General features: G+C 57.1%; 2 protein-coding genes across 2 annotated transcripts; one reads left to right on the forward strand and one right to left on the reverse strand.

The window, feature by feature from the left end:
* Window positions 1–763: 763 nt before the first annotated feature.
* Window positions 764–6,052, forward strand: PRSS50 (serine protease 50). Its single transcript, XM_068559164.1, is given in 7 exon segments — window positions 764–884; window positions 955–1,146; window positions 2,485–2,647; window positions 3,632–3,915; window positions 5,155–5,295; window positions 5,298–5,320; window positions 5,828–6,052. Coding segments are annotated over 7 exon segments (1,149 nt in total).
* A 2,532-nt stretch (window positions 6,053–8,584) lies between these two features.
* TMIE (transmembrane inner ear) lies at window positions 8,585–15,860 on the reverse strand. The gene is made up of 4 exons (XM_068558614.1): window positions 15,762–15,860; window positions 12,425–12,542; window positions 8,993–9,142; window positions 8,585–8,688 (listed from the first exon to the last, which is right to left on the reverse strand). Exons 1-4 carry the CDS (start codon window positions 15,858–15,860, stop codon window positions 8,585–8,587), a joined length of 471 nt encoding a protein of 156 aa, XP_068414715.1.
* Window positions 15,861–22,033: the final 6,173 nt, after the last annotated feature.

A 22,033-nucleotide genomic window follows, 5' to 3' on the forward strand; every position in this document is an offset into this window, starting at 1 on the left:
GCTTTGAACGAAAGCTTCTCATAGTATTTCCCCAGACTACTTTTTAATTGTATTATCCATCTGTGTCACTGAGTCATCAAAGTGTTCCCCAAATTCCAACATACCAAGTGGCGTTCTGCTCCCAGAAGGGCCCAATGGTTACTATCCCTCTTTCTCTGTTTATGGAAACCTCACCTGTGTCATCTTTCTAAGCAGATGGATCTGTAAGGGAAGGAAATTTGCTGAATGGCGACAATGCTTAAAATTATGCACTCTTGAAAAATTATTATTGAAAACATTTCAATCTGCTTAATTTCAGTGCCCTGGGGCAAGGCCCCACCGTAATTACCAGGCTGGAGGGCAGGTGGAACCGCTTGGAAATCCCGGATGCCAGCCCCAGGGGCTGGGCCTTCATCTCACCGGGTAGGGGTGGAAGTGGGCTGCCGGAGGAGGAGGTGCAAGAACCGGCCGAGGTGAGGTTAAGGGACTCCAGGAAACTGCTTGGCCAGGCCGACTGGGAGACACGGGGTCCCAGGAGGGCAGAGGCGTGGCCAGAAGCCAGGCAGTCCTGAGCACCAGCAAGCCAGGCACAAGGCGGCCGGGACACCAGGAGCACCATCGCGGGGGGCCACTGGGGGGCGCCGCGCGGACGGGGCCGGGAACGCCCGCGCCCACCACACCGCAGAAGCTGCCGCTGGCTGCCAATGGGGGGCGCCGTCGTGGGGCGAGCCCCTGGAGCGGCGTCGCGAGATGAGCGCCGCGGCTTATTCGCTGCTTCTCGGGGATGGATCTCTGGTGTGGGGCGCCGGCCGGCAGGCGCAGCCCCCCGCGCCCCCGGACGTCCGCCCTTGCCCACGCCGGGCTCCTGCTGATGCTACTGCTGTTACTGCTGCTGCGGCCCGCGGGTGAGCCCCGCCCCCGCCCCTCCTCCCACAGGCCTGGCCTCCACCTCTGATCCTCTGCGTCCTTCCACAGGTTGCTTGGGCGCTGGCGAAGTGCCGGGGGCACTGTCCACGGGTGCCCCCGCCTACCTTGGCGCCCCCTGTGCCCCGAGTGCCACCTGTCCCTCGGGCGGACGTCGCTTGCCCCGGCAGGCCGCCACTAGCCAGCCGCCCAGGACCCTGCAGTACTCTGCTTCTAAAGCCGACGAGGATGAGTTCCTTCCCCGTGAGTACTGTGGCCTCCACGCGGGAGGAGGGTGCCCAAGCAGCCTTGAGGACCTTAAGGGACAGCGGAAGAAGGGGCACAGAGAGTGAGAGGGGACCTTCCTTTTACCAGTGCTTATTGAGCACCTATTGTGGGCCAGGCCTCCCATGCTGTTGAGGTAGGAGGCAAGGAAGGTGGGGGGAGCCTGGGGTGTGCTCACGTCCTGCCTCCCTGAACAGTCTATGGGGACAACGCCTCTCCATCTGGCCCAGTCCCTGATCCAGGCTCCCAGCCAAGGCCTTTGGGGGTCTCCAGCAGGGCTTTCAGGGAGCCTTCCCTTGTGTGTCTAGGGGCACACCCACAAGACATTCTCTCCAGCAGTGGCTTCCAGTCATGTTGAAGTAAGACCCACATAAGAAATACTTCTCATCCTGGAACTGAGTGCACAGAATTTAACTGTCACAGAAAGTCACACACAGGACCCAGCTGCACCCTGCTGTGCATGCCGCTATTCCCTCTTCTGTGTTAGCCTTTACAGCCGCTGGTGACAGCCCATTTACATTGATCTCACAATCCTCTAATCCATTTGGAACACGTAGGAGCGGGACTGCTGTGGTGTTGGATATGTGCACCTTCAGTTTAAAGAACTTTTTACATAAAAGCTTTTCCAAAGTGGCTGCACCCATTGACCCTCCCTCCAGCAGTGAGTGAGCAGTCTGGGGCCGTGCTCTTCACCAACACTTGGTATCAGGGACATTTAGTTTTGCCTGGCAGGTGGTTGTGAGCAGAACCTCACTGTGATTTAAGTCCACATTTCCCTGAGGACTAATGGGGCTGAAGAGCTTCTGCGTTTGTTTGCTATTGGGGTTTCGTCCTCAGATGTATGTGTTCATGCACACTGCCCATTTTTCTCTTAGGTCACCTGCCTTTCTCTCACTGAATCACAGGAGAAGGATCCTAGAGGAGGGGGAGGGGTCTTCCTTGGCTGAAGTAAGGGAACCAGATGGAAACACAGATGGGTTTGTGAAGGGCCTGGCCAGAGCTGAGGTCTGCTTGACCAGGACAAAGGAGCTAGTGGCGCACCAGGCTGGTCAGCTGGGAACGCCCTGGGGCCTAAGCTGTGGGACCAGAGAGAGGGATACCTGGGGAGTGCTGAGGCCCTTCTGAGGCTGGAGACCCCAGTCCTCATGTGAACAACATCATTATGTGATGACCAGTGAAGAAGGAGAATCATTGGATGGGTGCAGGCCAGCTAGAGAGGTGGGAGATCAGGCTGAGGGGAGGGAGGAGGGAGAGGTGCTGTGGGATGTGGCTGGAAGGGCCCATTCGTTATCAAGCTCCTTTCATTTTCCTCCTTAGCCTGTGGCTTCTCCTATGAGCGGGACCCCACCCTCAGGGATCCGGAGGCCATGGCTCGGTGGTGGCCATGGATGGTCAGTGTGCGGGCCAATGGCACACATATCTGTGCAGGCACCCTCATTGCCTCCGAGTGGGTGCTGACTGTGGCCCACTGCATGATCCAGTGAGTCGGGGCCTAGATGGATGAGTGGAAAGTCATTGGAGCCACCAGGGCCCCAGTCATCTTGCCAGCTGGCCCATCAGTGGCAGACACCGTAGTCCTAGCCCCACCTCACCCTAGCTCTGAGCAGGTGGGGGATGAGTCCTGCAGATTCCTTCCTGGGAGCTGGGGGTTTCCTCCCCTCACCTGGCCCCCTCCAGTCCTGTACAGTCATTCCATAGATAGGAAATGGAGGCTTGCAGCCACTGTCTAGGCCTCCTTCCTCCTATCTGCAGAAAGAATGTCCTAATTCTTCTGCTCCACACCCTTTGTTTCACTTACTCATTCCTTCCTTCATTCAACCAACAGCCTTGCCACTCTTTGAAGCCAGGCCTGGCCTGGGCACTGGGGGCAGAAAAGGGCTGCACCACTCCTCTCAGGTTGCTGGGGAAGACAGACAAGAAGATAGATGCTCACAGGGGAGTCTGGTCAGTGTGGGCATGAGAGAGTGGGCATGCCCATGTTCTGGGGCCAGGGAGCGGCCTGAGGGTCACATCTGGCCATGAGGGCTGACCAGTGGAGAAGCGAGCTCCAAGCCTAAGGGACACGCTGAGAAAGGAGGCTGGAGGGCAAGGCAGGGCTGATTGCACAAGGTCTCTGTCACTTCCAGGGCCCAGCATGGGATGCTGGACAGAGTCCAGAGTTTGGAACCAGAGAAAACTGGGTCCACGTCCCAGCTCCACACTTCTTAGCTGGGTAGCCTGAGTCAGTCACTTGAGCCCCATTTTCCCTCTCCATAAAAGGAAGGGTTGTTGTGAGGACTGGACCACACAGTGTGTGTGCAGGGCCCCAGTCACATCTGTTGTGAGGAGTGGGCTCTGGGGCTTGAAGCAGGTGGGTGGCCTACCAGGATTTGCTCAGGGTGCAACAGTGTGGTGGAGGGTAGGGGGTGCAGGCTGGAGTGGGGTTCTTGGAGCTGATGGAGGACTCTCCTCGCTGTTCCCCTAGGAGTGATGTTACCTATTCAGTGCGGGTGGGGAGTCCATGGGTTGACCAGATATCCAAGTCTACTGTCGACGTCCTGGCACAGCAGGTCATTGTGAACAGCCATTATCGGTCCCATCGGTACTGGTCCTGGGTCGGCCGGGCCAATGACATTACCCTCCTTAAGCTTGAGCAGCCACTCAAGTACAACAAGTATGTCTGGCCCATCTGCCTGCCTGGCTTGGACTATACGCTAAAGGACCATGCCCTCTGCACTGTGACAGGCTGGGGACTCCCCAGGGTTGATGGTAAGTCGGAGCCTCACCACAGCAAGGTGGGTGGTGTGGGAGAGGACCTGGATGCAGGCCAGGGTCTACCATGGGCAGATATTTCTGAGACACCTCCCCCAGGGACCCCATCCCCACCCCCGTCGGGCTCTCATCTCTGAGGTCTCTTTCCCTTTGAGGGTCTCAGCAGTGAATGTATCATGGCCATTTAGGCTTTAGGGGACCCAGATTGCTCTTGAACCCTCAGGCCCAGGCCAGGGTTGTAAATAGGACTTCCTTGAAGGTAGAGGGGGCACAGAGTAGTATCTTGCTGTCTGCACACAATCCCAGGGCATCCATGTCTTGAAGCAGAACAGCCAAGGTGAGAGGAGCAGGGTTCTGTGTCTGTAAAAGGCTCCCCAGAAGATCCCATGTGGTTGGCTCAGGGCAATCTGCACCCAGAAGGTGGGAGTCACTGAGGGTCCACTCATGGCTCCCTCCCCCAGGAGTGGCCCTCAATCCCTCATCATCCCAATTTAGGAGCCCAAAGAGCAGGAGTGTTGTCCCAGGGCCGCCCAAGGGACCATTTCCTTATGCGCCCCAGGAATGTCCATTTCCTTCAGGGAACCCCTATCCCTTTCCCACAAGAGAGGCACCCTTCCCTGTGGCCTCATAGAGTCAGCTTGCCTGAAAGCACCCACAGGGTCTCCAGCCTGGGGTGGGGTGGCATTTTGTCTTGCCTGCCATGGCCTATCTGAGGAATGGCTGGGAATGGTTGGAAGTCACCTGTCCCCTAGGAGCTCAGACTAGGGACAGAGATACAATTGAGAGAGCAGGGAGGGGAGTAAAGAGTGCCTGGGACCCACGGAGGGGAGTCTAGGGAAGCTTAGAGAAGGAAGAGGCCTTTGGGGAAAGCTTGAAGAAAAGGCAGGATTTGGACCTTAGATGGGCCTGGTAGGCTTTGGGGATAGAAGGAACGCAAGAGCCAAGATGCTGAGATCAGAATGGACTCAATGGGTAGTATTCTGCAGGATGTGAGACGAGGTCCAACAAGGCCAGATCATGGGTAGCCTGCTCCCAAGGTCTCTATGTCAAGGGGCCCTTGGGAAGCATCAGCTGGAGTGGTGGGTGGCCTAAGCCTGGAGAGATCTCCAGAGCTGCTGTGTGGCAAGGAGAAGAGGCTGGAGGAGTGGCGAAGAACAAAGGGAGGATGGACACAAGGCTGGCGGCAGTGGGCAGGAGCGAAACCGCCAAGCCTGAATGGGGGCCCCTGTCCCACAGGTGTGTGGCCCCAGTTCAGGACCATCCAGGAGAAGGAAGTCACTATCCTGAACAGCACGGAGTGTGAAAGCGTCTACCACAGGTTCTCCAAAATCCCCTCTCTGATTCAGATCATCAACTCCCAGATGATTTGTGCAAAGGACATCAACAGGAACAGTTTTGCTATGTGAACATCTCTCCCCCTTGCTCACTTGCCTCCAAGGGCACCTGGCCAGGAATGGGGCTGGGGGCACAGGGAAGGCAGGACCTGCGGGGAGGTGGGGAAGGGGATGGGGATGAGCAGGGGTGACTGAGGGGGAAGATAGGAAGATGGGGGAGGGGAGATTTGATGAGGAATGGAGATTGGGAGGAAAGAGATGAAGGTTGGGGTGAGAGAGATGGGGAGTGGGGATGGAGGTTGGAGATGAGGGAGAAGAATGGGAGGTAGTGGGAAGATGGAGGGTGGGTGTTAAAGAGATGGGGGATGGAGAACTGGCAAGAGAGAGATGGGAGGTGGAGCCCTTTGAGGAAGGTCTCCTGGGTCAGGACCTCAAGGGCACCCCTCAGCTATGTGACACTCGGGGGCTGCAGGGAAGGTCTGATGTGAGGGCACCCTGCTTCTTCCTGAGCTGGATTAAGTCTCCCTTGGACCACATCTGGCCTCCTTTTTTGTTTCCCCCACCCCTCCCCACAGGAGATAAGTGGTGAGCCCTTGGCCTGTCCTGTGGAGAGCATATGATACCTGGTGGGAATGGTGAGCTGGGGCCCAGGCTGCAAGAAGAGCAAGGCCCTGCCCATCTACCTACACATCTCCTCCTACCAGCAGTGGGAACGCCTCAACGGGCAGACTCTGCCAGCCCCATCCAGGGCCCTGCTCCTGGCACTCCTGCTGCCCCTCAACCTCCTTGCTGTCCTCTGATACTCGTGCCGTTGTCTCTGGGTGCACCCTCCCTTGCCCAGGCCCCTCCTCACCCTCTGTGCCTAGAATGCTATGGGTGCAGCTCTCAAAGCCCCGCAAGGCAGGGCAGAGACTAGGTGCTCAGTTAAATGTTTCTCTTCCCCATGCTTCCTCCTTCCTGGGCCTGCTCCAGTGGAAGATGAGAGAACCAGACAGGGGTGGGATGGGTGACTCCGGGCAGTTTATACTGAAAAGTACAGAGCCCCAGGATCTGCCTCCATCCAAAGGTTCAGGGTGGCTCCCACAGAAGGTGGAGGGAGTGTGTAGGGATGATATTGGGGTCCGCTGATGGAGGGCCTAGATATTGGGGTCAGAAGATGGAGGGTCAGGCTGAAGCTGGGGCTGCCAGGACACAATGTGAGGCTGGGCATAAGGGTGCAGCTCTGTCTGGGCCGGGGAGGTAAGTGTGTTCTCCTTGACTTCGGCCCATCTTCTGGCCGGTGGCTAGAACATATCCTGTTATTGCCCTGAAGCACTGTAGTGGACTTTGACCTTCCAGCCCTGTCCGCTGTCTGGAGACTGGGGCAGATGCCCACTGGGATCAGATATTATCCCCACCATCCCCACCAGCCTGTCCATAAAGGGCTAGTGGAGGCCCAGGTCAGAGGTCAGGGAGGCAGCTGGCAGGGCAGATGTAGCCTGGGCCTGGACTTACCCCAGGCATTACCAGCTGCTTCTCTGACTTATAGTGGCCCCTGCTCCTCTGGACTTCTGCTGCCCAGCCAACAGGAGGGCTCTGGCTTGTATGGGTAGAATGATCTTTGCCACAGCCATATGTATGAGAAGCCCATAGGCTGGAGCCCAAGGGCAGGGTCAGGGTTCCCACTTGGTGGCGCAGTGAGTACTCAGCTTCCACAGCAGGGCCTTCTGTAATCTCTCTGCCCCCTCATGGCTCTAAGACCCCATGCTCCTTCCCCCATGTCAGCCTGGTTCCCTCTTCTCGTGTAATAATGGTCCAGGTCCAGATCAGAATCCAGGTTTGACTCCTCTGTGTCCCAAGCACCCACTTATTGAAACCCAGGGTGTGGAGCAGAGGCAAGTGGAGAGCAGGTAGCTTCCTCCCTGGTCCTGATGCCCTGCCTCAGGGCTAGGCCCCACTGGCTGCAGCTGACCCCGCTGCCTCTTGGCCACCACCTCTCCCTCCAGCTCATCCGAATTCAGGCTGGGAGAAAAGTCAGGAGAGGGAACGTCAGCCTGGCCTACACCACCTATCACTGATCACTGCATCACCCTCCACGTAAATGCTCCAGGGATGGGGCATCCTGAGGGGTCATCTCAGGTCACTTGGGTATGAGAAGGCACTCAGCTTTATTTACAAATCTCTGCAGGCTGCAGAGGCAGCATGAGCTTTGCCAGCAGCTCCCCCTGCCTCGGAAATCTCCGGTGTCTCCTTAGTCTCCAGGCCAAGGTCTGAGTACCTCAGTTGATGTTCGCTGCCATCTAGAAACCCCTCTCTGCATCTCCCCTCCCCAAGGATTCAGTCCCCAGGTCAAGTTTGAGCCTTCACCTGGCTAGCAGTGCTTCTTTTAGGCACCGTAGTTAAGAATGGAAGAGGAAGCTCTGTGCTGTTATATTCAGCAGGTGGAAGGCTGGTTGCTGCCTCAATCCCTAACTGCCCCCTGCGGTGATCTCCTGGGGCCCTGACACCTGCTACCACAGCTGAGCCTAGAAAGGGCCAGCAGAAAAACCCAAAGTCCCCCTTGGCTTCTCAAATTTTCCCTGGATTCCCAAGATGGGGCCCTTCTCTCTCTGGCCCACTGGCCTCAGCCTTCTGCACCCCTGCAGCCCCTAGCCCTGAGCCCATGGGCCTCATGCTAGGCCCTCCAGCAGCCTCAGCTGCATCACAGCGTGTAAGACAAGTGTATCCATTGCTTAGAGCTCGGTATCTGCTATGCTGGGGGTTCTGCTCCCTCTGGTCTCCCTCTGCTCACTGCCCTGGGCCAGAACCCCTGCCAGGCTTGGGGCAGCCCCCTCACCACCAGAGCTGCTATCCAGCTAAGTCCGAGAACCTTCTGCTGCCCCTGCTTCCCCCAGTGACCCTCTCCCTCCTCATGGCCAGCCCGATGGGGCCTCACATCTAGCCCATCCAGGTCAGCCATCCCCTTCCAGAAGGAAACCCACATCCCATTACCCCTTTAGCCACTGCTGTTCCTGGCAGAAGAGGGGACAGAGGCATGTCTGGGTGGGTAGAGGCCACTTTGGATCTACAGAGGGACAGTGGCCCAAGACCACCTCTGCTGAGCGGCCACGTGGATGGGGTGAAAGGAGTGGAGTCCAGGCTGGGAGGCAGCACACCTGGTGCAGTCATATCCTTGCCCCAGTAGGCTCTAGGACAGGGTCCGGGGCCTCAGCAACCCCCTCTGAGAAGGGAGAGGGTGTTCTGCAACCTCTATGGTCCATGTATTAGCCTGGAGTCTAAGATGTCTGGACTCTGGCCAGGACTATGAGCCCCAGGGCCGGCTAGCCCCAGCCTCCACCTCCAGGAAGCTCTCCTCATTTCTCTTCTTTCTTCTTCTTGGCCTCATTCTTCTCATCCTCCTCTACCTTGATGGCCACTGTATCCACACTGTCCTTCTTCTTCTTCTTCTTCTTATCCTCTGTGGAGCAGAGGAAAAAGGGTGCAACAGGAGTGAGACAGGGTCCTAGGGCCTGCACCAGAGCCTCCCAGTCCAGCCCTTCATGCCTTCTTCCTTCCAAACCTCTCCTACCTGCAGAATAGCTCCTTGTTCTCCCTGCCTCACTCTGACCCATTTCTTTGCTCTGGTCTCCAGAAACAGGGCTGGGTCCCCTCCCTGAACCAGGTGGAGGGGAGCAATAGGGCAACTCTGGGTGGCAGGATCGAGGAACTGGCCAGCTTGGCAGAGTCAGAGGGTGGCGGGGCTGGGGGCCAGGCCTGCTCACCTCCAGGGATTTCTGTGAGCTCATTGAGGGGTGGCACAGTCTCTAGTTTGTCCGTGTACATCTTGGCTGCCTTTCGCTGTAGGTACCGGGCTTCAATCTCCTTCCGGGTCCGTGGCACGCGGCAGTTGAAGACACAGCAAAGAGTGATAACTACGGGGAGGACAGAGCAGGCTTGGCAAGGGCCAGAGCTCAGACACCCCAGGAATGGTTCCCAAGTTTCAGGCCTGTCTCCATCTACCTATGTGTGTCCTACCCAAGAGACCCTCTCAGGAGGCTCCACATTTTGACAAAACCCCTGTGGGCTCTGGGATTTTCAGAATATCTTTCCTGAGCCGGGCTGGCTTCACATAGTAGGCCCACTTTCAGGAGGGCCTTGTGCTTGATTTGTTATTCTGCTGTCACTTTCTTGAAATTCTTAATAATTTTTGAACAGAGGGGCTCACAATTTCATTTTGCACTGGCCCCGTATATTGTGTTACCAGTCCTGGTTCTGGGGGGTCTTTCTGACCAGACTGAGAGGTCCTGGAGGGCAGGCAGTGGGCTAGACCATGACTCAAGCTGCAGCCTCCTGGAGGGTGTCCTGTGCTTCTAACCCAGGCCTCTGGGCTCCTGTGCATCCTAGTTTTTCCTCCCCAGGCTCCTGAGAGCACCTCAGACCCTGGGGGACATGGCTGCATCCTCCTCAACCTCCCTGAGGACAAGCCAGGGCTGCTCCTGGCTGTGAGAGCCTGAAAGAGGGCACAGACCTTGCCCCGGGGCCTTCACCTCAGACAGAGTTATTCCAGGAGTGGTTTTCTGGCTCAGGGCAGCTGTGCCCACGCAAGCTGGGCCAAGGCATGGAGCTGGCCTGTCTAGGGATGGGCAGGGCAGGGCTGCCAGGACCCGGCTGGACTGAGTTTATTTTTCTAAGGCCCCTACAGTCTGACCACCTTGGCCTCCGCCTCAGGGGAGGGGATGGAGCTGCTTCCTATTACAAATCAGATGACCAGACATAACTTCCTGACAGACTCCTAGGGGCAGGAGGGCCAGGCATGACAAGTCAGGCCTATTTTGGGGAAGATAGATCAGACCCATGTGGCCTGGGCTGGAGCACCCCTTGGGGTCATCTTGTGCAACCCCTTCAGCCAATGTTGCGGTCCCACTGAATCTCCCCCAGACTCACAGAATGAAAGAAAACAAATGAATGAGATGGTTTCAAAGCCTTTGTGGCTGAGGACAGGACTGGACTCCTGAATAAATGGATGGGGTGTCAACAGCATCCAGGAACACATGGTGGGGGGTTAGTTGTGCAAGGACCCCGGCAGTAGGTCTGCCTTTCTTACCCAAAGAACTGGGTTCTGGTCCTCTCCAGACCCCTGTATGCCAGAGGTCCAATGTTGGACCTCCACCCTACTGGCTTGGACCACCTCTTCCAGCTGCCCCACCAGATGCCTCCTCAGGACCATGCCCATGCTCTCTGCAAAGGCTGGAGGCCTGGGCTTTAAAGGGAGCTCAGCCACAGTTTTTGGCAGTCAGAGCAGGACTCAAGCACCGCTCCTCACTCCAGGCCTGCCCCACCCAGCCTGGCCCGTTTGCTTCTCTTCAAAGAGGAGAGAAACAAAGTTCCTTGGTTCGAGTTCCAGGCCCGGGCAGGGGCTTGGGATAGGAGTCCCCAGGCTGGAGGGGACCCCGAAGAGGTACCCTATCCAACTCCAGCTCTCTGCACAAGGTTCTGGGGGTGATGCTCCACAAACAGCTGTACCACCGAGGCCCAAGCAGACAGGGAAGTGGGAAAGATGTTTCCTCCCCGGGAGATGGAGCTCCCTACTCCCTAGAGCCCTGCATAGAGGGTAACAAATGCTAACCTGTTGCTCAGAGGCCTTTGGGACTATCCCTTACCTTTCTCTAGGAAATGGGTTTAGGAGTAGAAGTCAGTCTGTGTGGTTGAGGTCCAAGTGCCTTTTTGGGCCTGACACTGCAACTTCCCTATGTGGCCCTAGGTACTTCTACCATCTAGGGCCAAGCAGAGCCCTGGAGAAACCATTGTGTGTCTTGAGGCCCCATGGTGCCCTCGTCCCTGCTTCTTGCGGTGCCCCAGAGCTGCTCCTTGGACCTGCACCCTGGATTGCTCCTGTGGCCCCTGCAGGGCAGATACCTCCCCCAACCCTGCCTCTTGGTACTGGGGGTTATTCCCCTCTCTGGACACCTGAGCTGGGGCTGCAGCCACACCTGTTTTTCTGTGGGGCCTCCACTCAGAAGCCTGACTGATCATTGGCCTTGGCTAGGAACAAAATGCAGCCTCTTGCTCAGATCTTGCTCCCACTCCAGCCGGGAAGACATGGCGGGTGGGGGTGGAAGGGCACTTCTGGTGCCAAGAGAAGCACATGCAAATTAGAGGTCCTTGTCTCCCCTGGAGCCCCCGCATCTGGATGGGCCCTTGTGATCAGCCCTGCCCCCAGGAGAGCTCCAGCTAGAACTTAAATGCTCCTTTAGCCCCTGACCCGGGTGCACTCAGTAAACGTCTTATAGGGGTTATCTGAGACCTGTGTGAAGGCCATTTCCTTGCACCTCTGCCCACACTGTACCTCTGCCTGTAACGCCTTTCCAGCTGCCTAACACAAAACCACTCATCCATCCTACCGATCTACAGCTTGGAGGACCCCTCCTCCATGAACCCTTTGCTGGAAGAGTGTGCTTTCCTTCTCTTTACTGCCTGTGCCCCACTCCTCCCTTTGGCCTGTAGGAACCTCTGTCAGACTCTGCTTTGTACCCTGGCGGCCTCTGCCATCCAGTCGGCGTTTCTCGGCCCCCTTTTCCCCAACTCCAGACCCCAACTCTGGAAGGACAACTGAAGGGAGCATGCCAAACCGGCTTCTGCTGCGACTTCGCATCAAGCAACTCCCAGGTCCAAGAGAGGAAGGGGTCTCCTGCTTTTGACTGAGGTGGGTGTGAGTCATTCCAGGGAAATGGTATTTGACAATGCAGGGTTTGCAGCCTGGGAGCCACATTTGCTGGGCGTCTGGGGAGCCTTTGGGCTGAGCTGCAGCCAAGGGTGGCCTATGCTGGGGCCCCTGGGTGTGGGTGTTTTAAGCTGGCCAAACTGCAGAAAAAGCATGAGGAGGCCAACGATAGGGGAAAATGACACGTCTTCGTCCTGGTTCAGTGGAGTCCCCTGTAATTACCATAATTGCCATGTGGCTGCATCCCCGGTCGGGCAGAATACTTCAGGTCACCACCGGCCTGTCAGCCCTCCACAGGGACTTTGTGTGGATCAGGAGGTGCCAGAAACCACAGCGGGCCTCCTGTGGGCGCCTGGCCTGCCTGCACTGCCCGGAATTGCTGCTCTGAGCCCCTGGGGGTGGAGCGGGGGGGTAAGGGGGGGTGAGGCAGTGCCGTGCTCCCACTGTGTTGTGGCAGCGGCAGGGGGCGGTGATGGGGGGAGCAGCTACTCACTGATGGACAACACGAAGAGCGAGAAGATGCCCACCACGTGCCACAGGCGCATATCCCAGAACACCACCGTCTCCTTGGTCAGCGGGGGCGGCTTGGGCTTGGGTGGGGCCGTGCTGGGCTGTGGGTCAGGAGAGAGTGGAATGAGCCAGGCAGAGGCCAGGGGCTGGGACGGGGCCGAGAGAGGCCCAGGTCTCAGCAAGCACTCACTCAGTCCAAACATTTCAGAATCTCCTAGAATCAAGTGTCTTAGACATTCATAAACAATGCCTCAGACCTTGGGAAGTTCCAGATTTAGAACGAGAAGAGGGTAGAGCCCCAGAACCATGGATCTGGGAACTTGGAGTGCAAGGGTGGTTGATGCTTGAGGAAACCAAAGCCCAAGGGGCAAAGGTGGATGGCTTGCCCCAATCAGGTTCAAGGACCCTTTTCTCCTCCTGCTCCAGCCCTGGGCTCCTCCACACAGGCAGATGGGGTCTCAGGACCAAGGCCAGAGACAAGGCGAGTCCTGTCCTGTGGGACTTTGCTCACATGTACCTCCAGTGTGGGGTGGGGTGTGGAACTGGAGTCAGGGCCCCGTGACTCTGTTATTTGACCAGGACTCCCACCAGGTGGCCTCAGCAGTCACCTGTCCTACCTGAGTCACCGCCTCTGACCAGAAGGCTAGGCCAGAATCCTCACAAAATGGGTCTAGATAATTTGTCTGCAATGCAGTAGCGACACCTGGAGGCCAAAAGCTGTAAGCATGGCTGGAGCAATCGTGAGCAGAGCACAGCGCACCACTTCCCACTTTCCCAGTAGGACACCACCCTGTCCTGGGGGTCTGAGGGGACATGGCCCTGCTCTGGTGGGTGGGAGCAAGACCTATCCCTGACCTGTGGGGCTGAGAGGGATATGAACCTATCTCTGTCACCAAGTTTGGCTGAGGGGTGTGGATGGGGGTTAGTACTTGGAGGGAGAGGGGATCCTGGGGCATCTGTGCAGTGCCTTGTCCCCTGATTAACCAAATAAGGACAGACATGAGGAGTCTCTTCCAGCTCTCTGGGAAGGAAAAGCAACCTACAGCTCAACCATCTGTCCAGTCTTTCCTCTGGTCCATAAGCATGGATGGGGCACCTACCAAAAGCCAGGTACTTCTTCATCTAATGGACACCACCCTTCAGCATGTATTGGGGACACTTGGAGAGGATCAGCAACCTGTCCCAGGTAACCCAGAGGATCTGTGTGCCCAGGAGTGGTACATGATTCCCGGCTCTTTTCTCTTAACCAAGGCAAACTGGGGTAGGAGACTTCTTTTCTCTAGGCCTCGGTTTCTCCATCTGTTAACTTGAGTGGGATGGTTCCAGCGGTCTCTGGGAAGCTCTCTACACAACCTGAGTGGTAAAACTGACAAGATATCCTTCCTCAGCATCATCCCAGGGGCCTGGACCCATTTGCGGGCTCAGACACATGTATGTGGGGTCTGGCACATGTGTGTGGGGTTGGAGCACACATATGGGGTTAGGGCTGGGCACTGTGGGTATAGGGCATGTGCGGTTAGATACACATGCATGTGATCTGGCACCCATCTGTAGAGTCAGGGCCAAGGTCTGGGCAGTGGCAGGGTTCCCTGAAACTAAGGCTCAGTGTGTTGGCCCAGTTGGGTTGTATAACTGGAAGATTCTGAGGGCCACGGTAAAGATCTCAGATTCAGAGCCTGGGCAGCCAAGAGCTCACTTCTTACACATTCTTGTTTCAGCTTTGTTCAAGACACCCTGATAGGGGTCTTGGGTAGAGGGAAACAGGTAACAATCGGGCATCTCCTTGTGGGCACTGCTAGGGGTCTGAACTCAAGCTTGGAGGCCTGGCCTCCATCAGAACCTCACAGGCTGATGGAGGGTGATGCCTGTGGGTGGGGGGGTGGTGCCATGGACCCCAGCCCTGCTCATCTTTCTGGTGCTTCCCTGGATCGCCTGGACTCAGCCAGGCCCTCCTTCAGGCTGTAGGCAGATGGCAGGCAGATGGACTTGAAATGCAGTTTCCCTTGATGGGCTGGGAGAAGATGTTTTCCTGGGGGCTGAGGGAAGAATCCTTGGCTCAGAAGTGAGTTGACCCCCACGCTCAGGCTTCTCCTACACCCAGACCAGCTCAGTTTCTGTGCCTGAGGCCTCAGGGCAGCTGGTGAGGGGACCAAGTACACTCCATGGGGCTCAAGCCAACCTGGCTCCCCTTACAGGGACACTAGAGCTGACATCTGACTCCAGCCCAGCGTTCTGATCACACCCCCTGGTCAGCAGCAGGAACAGGGGATGCAGGGCTCTGTCTCCATGTACCTCAGACCCACCAGTTCAGGGCTGTGTCCCCTCAGACCCCAAGGATAAGGCCCTGTCCTCCCTCTCCCATCTTGTCCCCCAGCACCTGCCCCTTGAGGGCTCTCCTGGGTGCTTGGCTGTCTCTTACACTTCTGTTTCCCTGCTGTCTCCACTCTGCCACTGCCTACAAGGCTCCGACCCTACTCCTCCCTTGTCCTGCCTCTTGGGCCTTCTCCTTCCAGCCTCATGCTCCAGAATTTTGGGTCTGGTCAGCCTCTTTGACTCCCCTTCCTGGCTCAGCAGGAATGGGGTACAGAGGGGCCAGCCAAGGAGGCTGCAGATGGCCCCCACTCTTCCCTCCCTGGCCCCAGCCAGGCTCCTGGCGAACCCCCCAGCTGTCCTCTTCACCTCTTCCTGGGCTATCTTAGCAGCAACTAACCGTTCTCCCAACTATGTGCCCTCTTCTGATTTATTCTCCTTCCAAACCAGGACTCATGGCTCTTGCCCGCTCAGAAACGTTTGCTAGCTCCCAGTTATCACCAGGACCAAGTAAGACCCTGAGTCCTTGGGCCCTGCCCTGCTTGCCCCTCCCCTCCAGGGCCTAGTGTGCAGCATGGAGTCTAACTCAACACATGGCTGCTCTAGGAAGGGTGTCCTCACCCTCCTGCCTCCCACCCACCACCTTTGACCTCACTAGACCAAAGATTAGAACATAGGGGCTGAGCGTCCCCCATCAGACACTCGCCGATGCCCGCCTGTATCTCCAATCAGACCGGGAATCCCTAAGGTCAGAGTGAGTCTCCCCCATCAGAATAATGTTCCTGAAATCAGAGGCTGTGCCCTCCCATCCGACCAAGGACACTAAGATTGGGGGCTGGGTCTCCTCCACAGCCTGGAAGCACTTGGGATAGAGCTGTGTCTCCCCATTAAGTCAGGACCTCTAGGGCAAGAGGAAGGGAAAAACCAGCTCCTGGTCAGAAAGGCGCCCCCCAACCCTCTGCCTGGAGGGTGACAGCCACCCCGAGCCCCTCCGCGCCGCCCCGCCTCACCTCCACCAGCTGCCCGGCGACCCCCGCGAGGCAAACCCCCAGGGCGGCGCCGCCGCCCAGCGCCCAGAGCGGCCCCGCGCCTAGCCGCTGCCCCGCCATCTTCGGCGCTCCGCACAGCTCGGCAGCAGGTCAGGCGAGCCGAGGGATGCCGGCCGGGCCGCCTTGGCTCGGTGACTGGCCCCTGGCCAGCCGGCGCTCGGCGGTGGCGATCTGGTCGAAGGCAGGCTGCGAGTGGGCATCATTTATTCATTGTCGGTGTCTGGTTCCTGTGCTGCCCGCTCCCACACCACTCTGGGTGGAGGGCCCGCCCCTCTCCGGAGATCACACTCCAGACTCCGCACTCCCCTACCCTGACCGAGACCGACATAGGGCCGGGAGTGGGTGGGAGGGAGGACAGGCTGGGGTCAGGTCCTTGCACAACAGGTCCCACCTTCCCTTCCCCACTCCGGCCTCAGTTTATTCATTTGGGACAAAAGGGAGGGGCTGGAATCTGCTGATCTAGGCCCTTCCCATTCTGACGTTCTGAATTTGAAAAACTGTACTGGACCCAGATTGGGGGGGTTGGGAATGGCATGGCAGGCAGGTTGCCATGGTGACAGGTGCTCGGGGATGTCCTGGGCTTTCTGGGCTGGCTTCCTGCCCAGAGGCAGCTCTGGTCACTCTGGACACCAGAGCAGGGGGGAGGGAGAGGGGGAACAGGGGATGCCTTGGTCAGAGGAGCCAGCTGCGGGTGTGATGGAAGGTTTCTGAAGGAGCCAGCATCTGTGACCCCACAGGACAGGGTGGGCTCCCCCTGGAAGGGCTGGAGGACCATGTTCTGCTTCTGATTGATCCTCAGCCTCTTCCCCAGCCTGAGCTCTGACTCTCACTCCAGTCTGAGCCATGACCCTGACCTCACACTGAACCTGGCCCACACTGCACTCTGGTCCTGACCTCAGAGTGAGCCTTGACAACCCAGGGATTGAGGGAGGGAGGCTCGGAGGAGCTGTGGAGACCTGGGGAGGACTTAGGAAGAGGAGTGGGGAGGGCTGCGATAGGGAGACTCCTCTGATCCATCCTCCCCCCCTCTCTCCTTTCCTTCCTTCCTTCCATTATTATTAATCTGAGAAGCAGCCCAGGTGTTGGACCCCTGCATTCCTCATCACCAAGGGCACCAGTGGAGACCTGTGCAGGCTGGGGTGCTTTGGGCCTTGGGCCTGCCCTCAGAACTGGGGACCCTGTAGATCCAGAGTCTTTTGCGGCTCCTGCCTGGCGGTGCCATAGATGGGCAAGGACCAAGGCAGGCTGCAGCAGAGAGGAGAGGGCCAGCTGCGGTTACCTACAGGCGTCAGGGCTAGATGACAGGGCAGGCAGGAAAATGAGAAAACCACTGGCAAAGGACAGCTGGCCCATCGAGAAGACCCTTGATAGTGGGTGGCAAAGTCTGGGGACTGGGTGGGCTGGGCTGGGCCACCCCACCCTCCCCAGGCTTGCCCTCGTCAGGCAAACAAGAATTTCACTGAAGCCCAAATCACTTGCTGCAGCTCTCTGCCCACCATTTCTTCAGGCCATCTGTTATGAAAGCCACACTGACCAGCCAGGGAGGTCACCCTTGGGACAATGGGGTCAGAGAAGCCTTGGCTGGACTGGGCTGAGGTTAGTGAGCCTGACAGTGGCCTTGAGTAAACCATTACTGCTCTCTGCTTTGATGTCCTCATCTATGGAATGGAGAGGGCAAGACTCTCATCACAGGGCTGATGGGAGGATTATATGGTCTAACGATTATGGGAGTGATGAGTACAAGCTGGCTCTCCTTGAAGGGACAGCTCAGCCCAGGAGGGGAGGGTGTCATTGCTTCTTTCCATCCAAAAGGTAGGGAAAGCCCAGTGAAGAAATCTGAAAGGGAATACAATCATGTGTGTCCCCAGTGTCCCCTGATATGGCCTCTGCTCCAAGTGGGCATTACCTCTCGGCAGGCTGTTGAACACAGCTGAAATCTCACTGTATGCCATTTATCATGTACCTTTTTCCCAGAGCTTTTTCCCAATACAACATCCTAGATCCCCACATCCCCCAAACACAGTGTCAATACTGTCATGCAGGCTTTGGAGTCAAACTGACTTAAAATAACAAGATGGCCCAAAAAGCTTAGTGCAGTTTTAAGCTTTAATAACCTCAGAAGTATAAAGCTACACACTTACAAGAGACACCATTTGGAAATTTAATTATTTAAATTTCCTTTTTTGCCCTTTGAAGATGGCAAAACTTGACAGAAAAGAATTAAAGTTATCCAAAATTCACGATGAAATTAGCATAAAGAAAATATAAGGAATGAAACTTTCAAATTATGTTTCTTGTAAATTTGTAGTTTTATACTTTATAACTTCTGAAGTTATTAAAGCTGAAAACGAAGACTTATAGGTCATAGTCATATCGACAGCAGTGAGCTCTCAGTGGGCTACTGAACCTCTACAAGCTTCAATCCCTCATCTGTAAAATGAGTATAACTACAGTATCATGGCACCTGCACATTACAAGCCTTCAGTAAATGCAAGTCGTTATGATTATTGCTGTCACTGTTGTTAAAGGCAGTGTGAAATTACATTGTATAAAACCCAACTATACTTTGTTCAATCGATTCCTTATTCTCGAATATTTGCGTGTTTCCAGTTTTCCAGTGTTAAACACCATAGTGAGAGGGACATCCTGAAAGCTAAAGCCTTTTCCACCTTTTTTTTTTTTTTTTAACATCTTTATTGGAGTATAATTGCTTTACAATGGTGTGTTAGTTTCTGCTTTATAACAAAGTGAATCAGTTATACATATACATATGTTCCCATATCTCTTCCCTCTTGCATCTCCCTCCCTCCCACCCTCCCTATCCCACCCCTCTAGGTGGTCACAAAGCACAGAGCTGATCTCCCTGTGCTATGCGGTTGCTTCCCACTAGCTATCTATTTTACGGTTGGTAGTGTGTATATCTCCATGCCACTCTCTCTCTTTGTCACATCTTATCCTTCCCCCTCCCCATATCCTCAAGTCCATTCTCTAGTAGGTCTGTGTCTTTATTCCCGTCTAGCCACTAGGTTCTTCATGACCTTTTTTTGTTTTGTTTTGTTAGAGTCCATATATATGTGTTAGCATACTGTATTTGTTTTTCTCTTTCTGACTTACTTCACTCCACCTTTTTATTCCTCCCCCCTGTTTACTTGTGAAGAATCGAGGCCCAGAGAGGGGTTGTGTCCTACCTAAGGTCACTCAGGAACTGGGGCCTCAAACTCAGTTTTCAGCTCCTAACCCATAGCTCTGCTCACTGTCCAGTACTGTTTCTACTTCTTATGAGGGTCCCCATATATTCCTGCACCCCACTCCCAGTTGGGCCCATCAGGTCTGGGGTGGCAGAGCTCTGGACCCCCACGCTCTCCAGCCTGGCTTCCCTGGAAGATAGTGTTCCCTCCATGCATCGTGGCATGAATGCTGGCCTGCAGAATCCTGTTTGTCCCTTGTGTATTATTTTTAGCTCCTATGGGTTTCCTGTAGGGATCCAGTCCAGCCTCCAGGGCCTCTGGGTTGGAAGCTGTGGGCAGAGTCATTTGGCAGGGGCCAGGGGACCCTGTGGACATTCTCTTCTGGAGCCTGAAACCTCAGAGCTCAAGGTTCAGCTCTGGGGAAGCAGAGGGTAGGGAGCGAGGATCCGCCTAGTCACAGAGCCAGGCTGAGATCCAGTGCATCTTGGACTTAACCTGGGCTGGGGGTGGGGGCTGGGTGGCCTAGGCCTGTGACACAGTGGCTGGGGCCTGTTGGGAGCTGGCAGTCTCTGACCTTGTTGGCCTCGGGCCTGGCCCAGAATAGCTCTGGGGCTGAGCTGGGCCTGGGTGAGACCTGTGTGTTCATCAGCATGCGTTTATGTCCCAGGGCGCTCGAGTACGTGGGAATACACACGCACTCTGCACTGGCCTCTCTGCATGCCTGGGTCTCTCAGTGCGTGTTCCATGGAGCAGCGTGTGAGTCTGCACACATGTGCACATGTACAGAGCTGCCACCCAAGTTATGCGATATGGAGGCCCTGCCAGTGGGTCAATAGCAGATGCGTCTGTGTGACACAGGTAAGTGTACACACCACCACATTCCCGTGACTGTGGAGTCATGTATGTGTGCAGGGGGTGTAGGAGAGGTGCAGGTGGGTGTGTGCACATCTGTGGTGGGGTTGGGTAAGGGCCCTGGGCTGTACTGCAGGGGGACAAGGGCAGGTGGACCAAGTGGAGGCTGTCTTTTGGGCACTACCGGGCACTACAAATTACCAACAACGCTGGGAGAGAGGCTGGGCAGGTCTTGCCCCATTTATCAGGTGTAAAACTGGGCTTGGCAATGGCTGTGACGCTACCCAGTGAGTGGGGAATGAGTGAGGGAAGACCAGCCCCCAGCCTTCCAATTCCCCTAGATGTGGCTGAACAGGAAATCTAGGCTCTGGGGAGGAAGTCAACAAGGCACTTCTCTTCCTGCTTGAGCCTAGGCAGCACTGCCTTCCCTCAGCTACAGGTACAGATAAGGAAACTGAGGCCCAGAGAGGGGGAAGGGCTGGCCCAGAGACACCCAGCACAAGATTAGATCCCTCCTGCTCAGGGCCTGGCCTGCCTGCCCTGTTTGTTGCCAAGTGGTGGGACCATATGCTCCTGGATCACCTTGCTGTCTCCACATGTGGCTATGGCCACTCTTCAGCCCTTGGCCCTTCCTCCCAAGCCCCAGAGACCTCTTGCCTGCCCACCGCAATGTGCCAGGCCACTCACAAACCCGCCAAGACCCTGCTCATCTGTGAAGGAGCGCTTGCAACCCGCCATGTACTCCACTCCACTCCACTGGGGATCTCTCTTCAGCCTGGCAGGATGGGGCATGCCTCCCACCAGCTCAGACTTGAGTAGAGCATTGGTGGGCCATCCTTTCTGCATTTCCACTGCCTGTCTCTGGATGGGGCCTCTCGGCCTCAGTGTTGTCAGCTGTGAAAGGGGCAGTGACGTGGGTCATTCCCTGGAATCCGCGTGCCTCGGTAAGTGAATGGAGAACCGGAGGCAGACAGCAGACTCCTTTGTTACAGGCTTGAACCGTGCGCCCTCCCCCTGCCGGGGCGTCCGCTGGAACAAGGCTTCCCACCACCTTTTCCAGTCCGCTGGAACAAGGCTTCCCACCACCTTTTCCAAGGTCGCAGGCCCTGGCGCGCAGACAACCGCTGGCTTCACGCTCTACCGGACCATGCTGAGACTCAGGAGTGCGGGCAGGGGACTTTCCCAAGGTTACTCAGGAGTGGCCGCTGGCCACGGACGCCCTGCCCACCGGGGGCAGCCTCGGTTTACCCTACTCTCGGCCACAGGTTTCATGAACCCACCTGGTGCTCCTCTTGTGCCGGCCCCTGTGACTGGCGCGGGCGGAGGAAGGTCACCGGGCTGCACCTAGGCCCGCAGGGAGTCAGAATGGGGGCGGGGGGGAGGGGAGGGGGATTGTAAAAGACCCCGCCGGGACGAGGAAACCAAGACTGCTTCCTAGACACACCCCGGCTCTCCTGGGCGTGAGCAAGAGCGTGTGCGTGTGTGTGTTGGGGGGAGCGGGGGGAGGGTCAAGCTCCCACCTCCTCTCCTCCTTCTCCCACTCCCCACTGCGTCCCAGGAGACTTCAGACCCTGGAAGACAGCAGACTGAGACCGCAGGAGAGCCCTAGTGCGCGGGGGAGAATGGACGCCAAACCCCGCCTCCTTCCAGGCAGGCCCCCGCCCTCGACTCGGAGCGGTACCCGGAGGCGAGGCGGGGACGCGGGGTTGGGGTGGAGTGGCCTTCGGGGGCGGGGCCTTCGGAGGCGGGGCCGACGTGGGGCGGGCGTCCGCGAGAGAGCAACCGCGGCGGTTTTCCCGGCGAGCGCCTCCGCGCCGCACAGGTAAGGGATGGGTGGAGGTCGCGCGTCTGGGGTAGAGCCCTTCTGCTCCCCGCCCCTCCTCGCTCCAGGTGGGACTTTAGTCTCCGCGCCCCCCTCGGGCCGCCGCGCGCCGGCCCTCCACGACTCCTCGGTCCCCGGCAGCGCTCACACCCGGGCCGTCCGAGTTTGTCCGAAGGCCCCTCCCTCCCAGCGGGGTTCAGCTTCGTCCTCCCTGCCCCTTGGTCACCCTGTCACCACGGGACAGCCTCCCTGGGCCCGTGCCTGACACGAGGGCAGACAAACACGTGGACAGTGCCCAGGGGCTTGGCCTGGGCTGTGGGGCGACCCCGCGGGGCCTCACCCAGCCTGAGAGACTGCCAGGAGGAGGTGAC

Source organism: Eschrichtius robustus, chromosome 12 (assembly GCF_028021215.1).
Source record: "Eschrichtius robustus isolate mEscRob2 chromosome 12, mEscRob2.pri, whole genome shotgun sequence".
NCBI lineage: Eukaryota > Metazoa > Chordata > Mammalia > Artiodactyla > Eschrichtiidae > Eschrichtius > Eschrichtius robustus.